We start from the raw sequence: 11,998 nt of genomic DNA, 5'->3' as shown, positions 1-11,998 counted from the left end.
TGGACTGTAAAGAAAGCTGAGAGCTGAAGAATTGATGCTTTTGAACTGTGGTGTTGAAGAAGACTCTTGAGAGTCCCTTGGACTGCAAGGAGATCCAACCAGTCCATCCTAACGGAGATCAGTCCTGAATATTCATTGGAAGGGCTGATGCTGAAGCTGAAACTCCAATATTTTGGCCACTGGATACGAAGAACTGACTTATTTGAAAAGACCCTGATGCTTGCAAAGATTGAAGGTGAGAGGAGAAGGGGACGATAGAGGATGAGATGGTTGGACGGCATCACTTACTCAATGGACGTGAGTCTGAGTAAACTCCAGGAGTTGGTGATGGACAGGGAGGCCTGGTGTGCTGTAGTACATGGGGCTGCAAAGAGACAGACAGGACTGAGCCACTGAACTGAACTGAATTTCTCCTAGAACAAAATTTTATACAGAGAGTCTGCATTTACTATCACAGATTTCTCCTGTTAAAGCAGAATGAAAGACCATAGTATCATCAAAGAAACCTGGTTAAAATTCCCTAATTGGTTCCCACTCCTTTCTCATGGAAGCAGCTGTTTATTTGCTCCCACCATATGTTGCCAGTGTTCCATAAATGCAAGGGAAAAATCTGTCAGGCTTTGAAGGAGAGTCCCACCAAAATTCAATCTCAGGTCCTAGTTGATGTTTTCATAAGAAAAATTCCTTAATATTCAGTTTTATAAAACAAAATCAAATCATTCTATTGTATCAAATGTTAGTAAAGTGAAGATATTTTTGGAAATTTCTCAACTACCCTACCTGGACATGAAAATGATCATGGGAGTCTGCTAAGTGGTCTCCCCTACAATCCATTCTCCACAAAGAAGTTGGAGTAATTTTGTAAATGTAGAGAATAACACTCTCATCCCTAAAGCCATTCAATGATGCCCTGCTGCTGCTACCGCTAAGCCACTTCAGTCGTGTCCGACTCTGTGCGACCCCATAGACAGCAGCCCACGAGGCTCCCCAGTCCCTGGGATTCTCCAGGCAAGAACACTGGACTGGGTTGCCATTTCCTTCTCCCAATGATTCCCACTTCTATTCAAATAAAACCCAAACTTCCCTACATGTAGAGCTCCAACCTAATCACATCTCCATCATATTCTCTCAGGCCCTGCCAGTTCCCATTTGAAGCCAAGCTTTTTCCTGACTGAGAACTATTGTCTTTTCCTCTTCCTGGAACTCTTTGCCCTCAACATTTCAAATAACTGGCTCCTTCTCGTCCAAACTATCATGTATCACCTCACTGCCCACTCCTGACAGAGGACTTCCCTGACCATTTCTAACCCTTAGCTACTTTTTATTACATTACTGTTTTATTGTCTATAGTATGTGTGATCTGAAATTATGATTTTTGCTCTGTACACTTGTTTTTGTTTTGTATATTTATTGAATACTGGAGCCAAAAAGGTAGTCACTTCATCTGAATTGTACAGCACATGAGAAGTGCAAAATGAATATCTGTGAAATGAATGAACTAATTAAACTGATGTCCTGTTTTCCACAAAATTAGTAAACAGTAAGAAAAAGTACTCTGAGAAAAGATGCCAGCTTCTGTAGTTGACATGGGCAAATTAGCACCTTTAAGAGGCTCACAGTTGGCTGAAGAAAGCAATGGGCAATTGTGATACAGCCTGATAAATGCTATGCCTGCCTGCTAAAGTCTCTTCAGTCTTGTCCTACTCTGTGACCCTATGGACTGTAGCCCACCAGGCTCCTCTGTCCATGGGATTTTCCAGGCAAGAATACTCCAGTGGATTTCCGCGCCCTCCTCCAGGGGATCTTCCCAACACAATGATCAAACCCATGTCTCCTGCGGCCCCTGCATTGCAAATGGATTTTTCTTTTTTAACCGTTGAGCCACCGAGGAAGCCCAATAAACGCTAACAAGGAGGTAAATACATGGTCCTCTAGGATCACAAGAAAGGAGCCTAATCTTGGGTGATTTCATAAGGACTCCTAGGCAAAGGTAAATCTGAATGATGAGTGAAGGAAAAATGGAGGGGTAGAAGGATGAAATGAACGTGGTAAATATCTAGATAGAACGAACAGAAAGTGGCAAAAGTCAGCAAGACATGAGAATTTTTGACGAGATGCAATGTCCTGTTGCAGAGCATTCTTCCAGAGTAACTGAAGGATTCGATGATATAATAATGTACGTGAACATATCATGACCGCTGAAGTGCCATATGAAAGTGAAAGTCGCAGAGTCGTGTCCAACTCTTTGTGACCCCATGGACTATACAGTCCATTGAATTCTCCAGGCCACAATACTGGAGTAGGTACTCTCTCCCTTCTCCAGGGTATCTTCCCAACCCAAGGATCTAACCCAGGTCTTCCTAATTGCAGGCGGATTCTTTACCAGCTGAGCCACAAGAGAAGTGCCATATAAGTTATTATAAACAACCGCAGACCAGTACTGTCGGTCATATATTACCTGATAGTTTCTCATATTCAAAGAAAAAGAAAAGATGATTTCTGAGGTCTCTGACTTAGACTTAAACCCTAGACCCTCTGACTTTTCCCCCTACGCCAACAAAATGGACGGACGTAGCAGTCGCACCGGGCGCGGAGATAGAGTGGGCAAGGAGGCCTTAACAACGCTTCTCATTGGCCTTTCAAACTGAACCTTTTGGATGATTGACTGTGGAGGTTTCCAGAGGCCACCCCACATCGCTGATTGGATGAGGAGCGGCCAAGTGCCCACCTCCTCTACAGTTCCGTTTAGTCTTGTTGCTTGGCAACCGATTTGCATCTTCTTGCCCAACCCGCACACAGTTACACCTGTGAAGCGGAGACGGTGACTGGTTAAGCACACCCTAAACTTAACGCCTCTTACGCCCACTTCATGCACAAGCAGCACGAGTGGTCTCAGGGTTTCATCCACGTTTACCTTCAGGCTGGGCTGTGCGCTGGCGCCGCAAGGACACACCGCAGTAGAGAAAGCGCTCAAGTCTTCCTTCTGAAGTCCTCCTTTAGAAGAGTCAAAGGAGAAAAGAAAGTCGCTGCTACGTGCCCAACATAGGTCCACCTCTCTTGGGAGTATACAGCATTCTGAAGCTCGAGAAAGCAAGTATTTATACCAAGTTAACTAGGTATAGGAGAGTGACCCATAACCTCAGACACTTGCCTCAGAGGGAACCCTAGTAGTGAGGGGACAGGATCAGAGGCTTTTTTGCCTTATCATGTACAGCAGAGCTTACATCTTGCTAAAAAGAGAATTCCAAGAGTTGAAGAACAACAATTATGAGGTGAGTATTGGAGACATGAAGGGTGTGTTTCTTTGGGGTACGAGTTTTTAAAAGCAGTTTAATCTGTGTTTATTCCACAGGGCATAATTTAGTTAAATCTAATTTGCACTACAGACTTGTTTAATGAAACTATTTCAGTATAATAATCTGTTTCATAATAATTATTAGTATTTCATAATAATAGTTAATAGTATTGAGCACACTATGCTGAGTATTTATGGACTTTAATCCCTGAATGTAACAGTCTATCAGGTAGAAAATAACTAGTAGGTGCAGGGTTGCATTCACTAATTATCAATTGTGCATGCATGTTCAGTGGCTAAGTTGTGTCGGACTCTTTGCAACCCCATGCACTGCAGCCCACCGGGCTGCTCTGTCCATGAGATTTTTCCAGGCAAGAATACTGGAGTGGGTTGCCATTTCCTTCACCAGGGGGTCTTTCCCACCCAGGGATGTAACCTGAGGTCTCTTGCATTGGCAGGTGGATTCTTTACCTCTGTACCACCTGGGAAGCCCCTCGATTACCAATACAATATTGTAAAATAAGTAGGTAGTGTTTTGTTTTAACCTACCAGAAACCTAAGCCTCAGAAAACTTTCAGTAAATATTTGAGCTCGAGATTCTGTCAAAGGGTTTTTTGACTCCAAAATCTCTTGCTCTTAAGTCTTGAGTTCTGTTTCTTCCTGTCTAGTGCACTTTTTGCCAATTGCTGTGACATAAAACACATAAATGTCTTTCCCTTATAATTTTATTTTTTAAATTTTATTATTTTTGGTTTATGCTGGGTCTTCATTGTTTTGCACAGTAATGCATTCTTGTCCCTCCATTGGAATAATGCCTCAAGTGTAGGAAAATTTTATTTTTATGTATGAGCATAATTTTATTTTATTTATTTTTTTTGAGCATAATTTTAGAGTTGGGTTTTTCTTAATGAAAATTTCTTACTTCATGCCTAATATAGCATCTGTAGGGTTTTTTTTTTAAAGCTATGAAGAAATACATGCTTTCCAACTATCCCTTTCTTTTTGAATTTGAATCTTAAATTGCCTATAGAATTACATAAGTCACATATTCCATTCTTGACCTTCCTGTCCCATTTGTGATTTTCATACTAATGATTTATTTAAAATTTACTATTGCATGTATTTTCTGGAATCTACCTTAACTTCTGTGTAATAAGACAATATATAACACCTTCTCAAATCAAAAATTTTTATCAATAAAAGAAAAATTTAGAGCTTTTGGAATTCATTGTAACCTAATATCTGATTTCCCAAGCTGCAATAAATATTTAATCTTTTTTTCTGCTTTAATTTTTCTTGATGTTTAGGGTATTACTGCCTTTCCTATAAGTGAAGATATGATGCAATGGGATGTTGACATTGAAGGTCTACAGAATACAATTTGGCATGGTTTGTGCTTTGAAAACCAATTTATTTTTTTTAAAGCCTTTATATTATTAGCCTAATTTCTTTAAGGTTGCACTGTACAAATTTTCTAGAATCCCTTAAGTTTTCACATGTTAATTTTTTCATGGTATGGCTTAATTTTTTGCCATTTGTCAACATGGATGGAAATTTCAGGTTTGAATTTTTCTTTATGCCCAGTCTTAATGTTATCATGTTTTTAAGAAGCAGACATAGGAAAACATATCAACTGAGAATATCATCTAATAGTCTTCCATGAATTCAGAGAATAACTAACAAAATGCTTACTGACAGAAAAATCCCACAATTATGTCTCTTTTTTTTTTTTCCCTCTATGATTTTCCCACAGATGTCCATAAGTCAAGTTCTCAAGAAGACTAGGCAACCATAAACTTTAATGACCATGCCCTCTTAGAGTTGCAGATTAACAAGATACATTTGCTTAGTGAGATAGGGGAGAAAAGCATGTAAGTGGATAATTACAATAAAATAAAAACATGTCCTGTTATGAATTTTGAATGGAATACTGAGGAGGCAGTGATTAGTTAATTTTACCTTGGAGAGTCAGGAACAGCTTCCCAAGGAAGCTGTTGGGTCCTGAAGAATGTCTGAGGATTCACCAGGTTTAGAATCAGAAGGAAGGGCAGGTAGACTAAACAGCTTAGCGAGACCTGAAGAGAGAGGATTCTGGAGCAGAGAGTAAATATGAGAAACCCAGTGAATAGGCTGGTATTAGAAGGACAGAGTTAGTGGATGAAAAGGGTTGGTGAGAATGTGGCTGAAAACACTGGGTTAGATTGTGAGGAGTCTATTATACCATCTAGAGGTGTCTGGGCATCCTCTAATCCAATTTACTTATTATAGTAAAACTCTAGGGACATTGGGGAAGATAAACTGTAGGCATAAACATCAATATTAGGTTACAGTTAATCTGTGACACTTTAGTAAAAATTTTTATTTCTGTATCACAGGAGCAGTCTTCCAACTGAGAATAAATTTTACAGCAGAGTATAATTTTGTCCCTCCAGTTGTGAAATTCAGAACAATTCCTTTTCATCCAAATGGTAAGGAACAAATAAAATTATTATCATAAATTCTGTCCATATTAATGTTATTCTTCATTAGTGTTCAATAATGTTTATTTTTAACATTATAAAGTAAGCATACTTATTGGGGAAAATATTAAAAAGCAGGAAAAAAATTATCATCTGAATCCTAACTCAGATACTATTCTCAACATTTAATGAGGTTTATTTCCTTTCTTCCATGTATGTATTTTATCTCCATAGTTGAGTTATTACACAAAGATGTATATATTTTTATTTAAAATGACATAATACATTTATTTCTGCAGTGTTAAACATTCTTCAAAATATAATTTTGAACATGAATGATATTTGTATGTCTTCTTTGGAAAGATGTCTTTTCAGGTATTCTGCCCACTTTTGGTTGATTTGGGGGTTTAATATTAATTGTGTAAACTGTATATTTTAGATATTAACCCCTTGTCGGTAACATCATTTGCAAATATTTTCTCCAATTCTATAGGTTGTCTTTTCATTTTGTCAATGAAATTGCTTTGCTATGCAAAGCTTTTAAGTTTAATTGGGTCCCATTTGTTTATTTTTGCTTGCCTTGGGAGACTTGAGCCAAGAAAATATTGCTATATTTTATGTCAAAGAGTATTCCATGTATGTTTTCTTCTAGGAGTTTTATGGTTTCTGGTCTTACATTTAGGTCTCTAAACCGTTTTGAATTTAATTTGTATATGGTTGAGGGAATGCTCTAATCTCATTGTTTTGGCTTATTGATACAGCTATCCAGTTTTCCCATCACCACTTGTTGAAGAAACTGTCTTTTCTCCATGGTATATTCTTGCCACCTTTGTTATAGTTGAATGGACCACAAGCGCATGGACTTATTTCTGGGCTCTCTGTTCTGTTCCATTGATATATGTGTCTGTTTTTATGGCAATACCATGTTGTTTTGATAACTGCAGTTTTGTAGCATAGTCTAAACTCTCAGAGGGTTATACCTCTAGCTTCATTCTTTTTTCTCAAGATTTCTCTTTGGCTCCATATGAATTTTAGGATTATTTGTTCTAGTTCTGTGAAAAATATTCAGGATATTTTGATAGGGGTTGCATCAAATCTGTTGATTGCTTTGAATAGTATGGCCATTTTAACAATATTAATTCTTCCAATCCAAGAATATGGGATATTGTTCCATTTCTTTGAATCATCTTCAGTTTCCTTCATCAGTGTTTTATAGTTTTCAGGGCATTGGTCTTTCACCTCCTCGGCTAAATTTACTTCTAGGGTTTTTTATGCTATTTTAAATGGGAATTTTTTTTTTTTTTACTTTCTCTTTATGATATTTCATCATTGTTGTTCAATCGCTAAGTTGTGTCTGACTCTTTGCAACTCCTTGGACTTCAGCACACCAGGCTTCCCTGTTTTTCACCATCTCCTGGAGTTTGCTCAGACTCATATTCACTGAGTTGATGATGCCATCCAACCATCTCAAACTCTGCCACCCACTTCTCCTGCCCTCAGTCTTTCCCAGCATCAAGATCTTTTTCAGTGAGTTGGCTCTTTGTATCAGGTTACCAAAGTGTTGGAGCTTCAGCTTCAGCATTAGTCCTTCCATTGACTATTTAGGATGGACTGTTTCATCATTAGTGTATAGAAATACAATAGATTTTTGTATATTAATTTTTTTTCCTTCAGCTTTGCTGAATTCATTTATTCTAATAGCTTTGGGATGGAAACTTTAAGGTTCTATATAAAGAATATGTTTAATATTCTTATTCATATATAATTAATAAAGATTTGTTTCCAGTAACAGTATTGGATATACAGAAAAGGGAAATGTCCATAAATAGCTACAATGTCCATAAATATAGGAATTTTTAAGTAAAATGTATTATAGCTATATACATTGCTTTTAAACATAACAAGAAAGATATATGAAGACTTTACTCGTTGGTCATTGTTATGTCCCTAGAATCTTCACTCCCTGGCATAGAGTTGGTGTTCAAATATTTTTTGAAAAAACTTGTCCAAAAATGTGTTGACAATTTATTAAATGAAAAATACTTTGAAGAATAAAATGTAATTAATTTTAAAAACACAATAACTACATACACAAAAGTGTGTGTGTGCATTTTTTCCCAAATACTATTAATAATTTAGTTAATTGACTGTATTAGGACATAGGCTAACCTTTTCAAATGACTTTCCAATGTACATATAACAGAACAAAGCTGGCAGGAAGGTTTTACCATCCTCAACTTGTGGGTGCCATTTCTGGACCTAAGACATTTATTCTGTCACTATTTCCAGCCAGTGGGAAGGGGAGAGAAAAAGAGAAGAGGGCAGAACAGCTTCCTTAAGAAAATAGGATCCAAAAGGTGCACACTTTACTTCTGCTGATGTCCCACCGTTAAGACTTGGTCACACTGGTCACATGGCTGCATCTTGTTAGAGGAAAGGCTGGGAAAATGTGGGCGACTATGTATGCGTCTAAAACCACACGGCGGGTGGGGGGAGGCAGGCATCAGGCTTGAGAGAAGAAATGGAAGAAAGGAAGAACAAGCCCTGGAGGACCATGAGTAATGATCTTGAAACTTTTCATATCGTTTCTTGATCATCTTTTGTACTATTGAGTCATAATTTCAGTTTTCACTTACCACAGTTTTAATACCAACTAGAATTTTTTTCTAAATACTTTTTTTTATCACGTTGTTCACTCACATCTTTTGTCCATTGCACTGTTAACCTATTATTGTAGTTTCAAAATACAATGTCCTTGGAGAAGGAAATGGCAACCCACTCCAGTATTCTTGCCTGGAGAATCCCATGGACAGAGGAGCCTGGCGGGCTACAGTCCACAGGGTCGCGAAGAGTTGGACATGACTGAGCGACTTCACTTTTTCACTTTCAACCTCTCTCCTCCCGTGTTCTCAGTATTTGACCTGCAGCTCTCTTTCAGCCACTGGATTCATGAGTTCAGTCTATTTGTGAAGCTGTGATTAGTTTAACTGGAAACCATTGTGATGAAAAGCCCTTCATTTTTATTGACATGCCAATCTTTTCCCCCAAACAAATCAATTAAAGGGTAATTTACTGGAACTATGGTGATTGGCTTCATCAACTGGAACCATATAAATATAACTGGAATATTCTTAAACAAAATGAAACTTTTTTAAAGTGTAAATTTATTACACTAGTCTACAGAGTTTTAATATTTGGATTGTCTGGTTGGTCTAACAAAGAACCTAGCCAACTTTCCTCTTTGTAGGCTTTTTTAAAGTACTGTACATATTTGCAATCACATTGTGCGTAGATTCCTATTGAGTAATTTTCTTCTATCAGGCCACAGCAATGACTGCAGGTTCCTTGTTTGTAATGTAAGTGATTGAATACATTTTGTTAATATGTTTTTATTCCTATGTTTTGCTATTAAATTTTTTATAACATTTCCAAGACAAAAAAATGACAAGTTTATGCTTTGAAAAATTTATGTAATTAAAATTTCACAAAACTAATCTTTTTAATTTAGGAGTTATTTGGGTTTTGACACTGGGGTTGCACCAACAGAAATGTAAGATGCTTAAAATTATTACACTACTTCTGTTGGTTGGGGATTTGGGTTTGAGAGTTCTTTGGTTTTATTTAAAAACCTTTTTTTTCTTTTTCCAAATTTAAAAGCCTTAAATGTACTGTAAGCCTCCGATTGTTGTACAGCTGGGTTGCAGTTGACTGCCTATTTGTGTGGTGTTGCCTGGATGCAACACAGTGGTTGGTCATGGAATAAAGGATACATTGGAAAAAAAAATACAATGTCCCAAACCGAAGACCCCTCTTTTCACCTTTTCAACATTTTCTTCCCTGGTCTTTCCTAAAGATTGCAAGATCTTTCCATTGGATATAAATATTTTTGTTATTTTTTTATAAAAATTGTTTATACATTAACAAAAGTATTTTTAATAATGATAACTATCATTTTTTGAGGATCTACTCTATGCCAGGTACTTTATTAAGGACTTTGTTTTTTAGACTCTTTTCAGTGAAAGTAGGTACTTCAATCATATTCCCCATTTCACATACTAGGCAAATGAGACCTGGAGAGGTAGTTCATTGCTCAGTGTCCGTTGCTCATAAGTGGAGGAGTCAACCGTCAAATGTACGTGTATCTGACACCGAAGTCCATGCTCTAACACCTGGTCTATACCAACTGTCACATTAATTGCAAAGTTTGTCACTTGTTTTCTAACTTAGCCTATGATATGTTGATCTTCATAAGTTTTAAATGATAATTTTATGTATAAATATTAATGTGTTATTTTAATACAGTAGACCCACATTCTGGCAAGCCCTGTATAGATTTTTTGGACAGCCCTCATAAATGGAATAGAAGCTATACATTGAGCAGCATCTTACTTACCCTCCAGGTAAGAACAGATTAATAATAAAATGCTGTCTTTGTTGTTTTTGTTTAGTTGCCCAGCTGTATCAGGCTCTTTTGGTGCCCCCCAAAGAGCCCCCATGGACCCATGGACTGTTGCCCGCCAGGCTTCTCTGTCCATGAGATATCCCAGGCAAGAATACTGGAGTGGGTTGCCATTTCCTTCTCCAGGGGATATTCCCGACCCAGGGATCAAACCTGTGTCTCCTGCGTTGGCAGGTGGATTCTTTACTGCTGAGCCACCAGGAAAGCCCAATGATGTCTTTAATACATTTAATTACCCAATTATTCAAAGTATAAGGAATAAAATATACAATGTATATTTAAATATTTAAAGGATTTGAGTAAGCTTATATGACTCAATATTTCTACATCAGAATTGTAAAATGGAACTTGAACTATAAAAACTATTATTTTTAAAGTGAAATTGATAGCTTATGCCCTTTCCAACCAAACAATATGTATTTTATAAAAGAAGAAAAGAATTGTTTGGATGGTTTCAATTCTGGAAATATACTCTTAGGCTTGCTTTTGGCTCCTAACATCACTTTGTAGTGTTGAACAGGCCGTTTAGATCTTTCTTCATTCATGAACCTTGCCTTCCTCAGAGAGGTGAACAAGTGACTACAGTGTAAAATAGTCAGCTTTACCCTTTATGACAGCACTAGAGACCTGCTTTGATAAGCTTTCATATCAAACCCAGTGAACAATTAAACCAGGAATTTCCTCCTCTGCTCAGTAGAACCCTGTTTATAGAATGTATCCTTTGCATCCAAAATCTATGGTATTTAGAAGCATGCTTCTCTGTTGTGTGTTTTATGTTATTCCTGACCCTCAAAGAGCCTCCTTTCTCATCCTGAGATGTTGAATGATTTGAGCGTCACTTGCTTTGACCACTTACATCTGGCCCAGTGAGATTCTATCCACCAGATTTTATCCATGGTAAAATTCTATCTACTCATCATTAATAATATTTGGAGATAAAGTATTAAATTTTAATTATCTAAAATACCTGGAGAATAAAGTGTTCTGGCTTAATTGAATTTTCTCAGTAACATAGAATTATAATAAAAATTCCATCTCTCTTATGTCTTGTTTTCAAAAATAAAACTATCATTAGCTTTCTAGTCATCTTAGTATGCTGAGTAAAATTTAATATTTTTAAAAATTCAGTGTTGAATTTAATCATTCATTCATTCTACAACTGTGTGTTGAGCGTATGTACTGGTGCCAGGCCATGCTCTGGAAGAGAGATTGGAGCAAAAACTTTGAGGAAGTAAGTGAGCGTGATGTGCAGAGATTTGTGGTTGATCTTTCAGATTCTTTCAAACTGAGTCATCCTATCTCTTCCACCTAAGTAGAAACAGCCTTAAAAACAGTAAAAGTGAATGTTCTCATGAGGGCAAACCAGAATGAAATGGTGAACATCTTGAGTTGCAGAATAATTTAATCAAGGTAAATTGGGGACTGTGAGTTTAGATGGCTTGGCTTCACTTCTTGGTTCTGCCACTTAATACCTTTGCACTTTTGGAACAGGTTTCTCCACTTATCATTCCCTCCATTTCTTCATCAGTAAAGTGGGGCTGTTAGTAGCTAACTCATAGAACTTGTGAGGACTAAATGTATGGACTAAATACATGTAAAGTACTTAGAACCATGAGTGGTATAAGAAAAGAATTCAATAAAATCTGGTTAATATTTTATTGTTCTCAATTTTAACCAGTAATAAAAAGTGACAACAGAGTGTTCCCAAATATATCACGAAAAGCCAGTAGATTACACAGTTGCTTTTATTTTTCAAATAGTTTTATAAAACAGGTATGCCCACAT

The 11,998-nt window shown here is 37.0% G+C and overlaps 1 protein-coding gene across 7 annotated transcripts in view; it reads left to right on the top strand.

Annotated features, from left to right (window-relative positions):
• Positions 1 to 2,796: 2,796 nt before the first annotated feature.
• UBE2U (ubiquitin conjugating enzyme E2 U) overlaps positions 2,797 to 11,998 on the top strand; it is a 76,391-nt gene continuing 67,189 nt past the window's right edge. For 3 of the 7 annotated variants that reach the window (XR_011463696.1, XM_005903777.2, XM_070367898.1), the window contains exons 1-4: positions 2,797 to 3,272; positions 4,603 to 4,684; positions 5,671 to 5,763; positions 10,057 to 10,154. Coding sequence is in view for 4 of the 7 variants with exons in the window: in XM_005903777.2 (XP_005903839.2) it covers positions 3,207 to 3,272; positions 4,603 to 4,684; positions 5,671 to 5,763; positions 10,057 to 10,154 (339 nt within the window). In the remaining 3 variants the exon portion in view is untranslated. Of the gene's footprint in view, positions 3,273 to 4,602; positions 4,685 to 5,048; positions 5,167 to 5,670; positions 5,764 to 10,056; positions 10,155 to 11,998 lie in introns of those variants that run through there. The other 4 variants (XM_070367901.1, XM_070367902.1, XM_070367899.1 and 1 more) reach the window with 4 other exon arrangements.

This window comes from Bos mutus, chromosome 3, assembly GCF_027580195.1.
Source record: "Bos mutus isolate GX-2022 chromosome 3, NWIPB_WYAK_1.1, whole genome shotgun sequence".
Classification (NCBI taxonomy): Eukaryota; Metazoa; Chordata; class Mammalia; order Artiodactyla; family Bovidae; genus Bos; species Bos mutus.
This window is presented reverse-complemented; position numbering and strand designations above follow the sequence as displayed.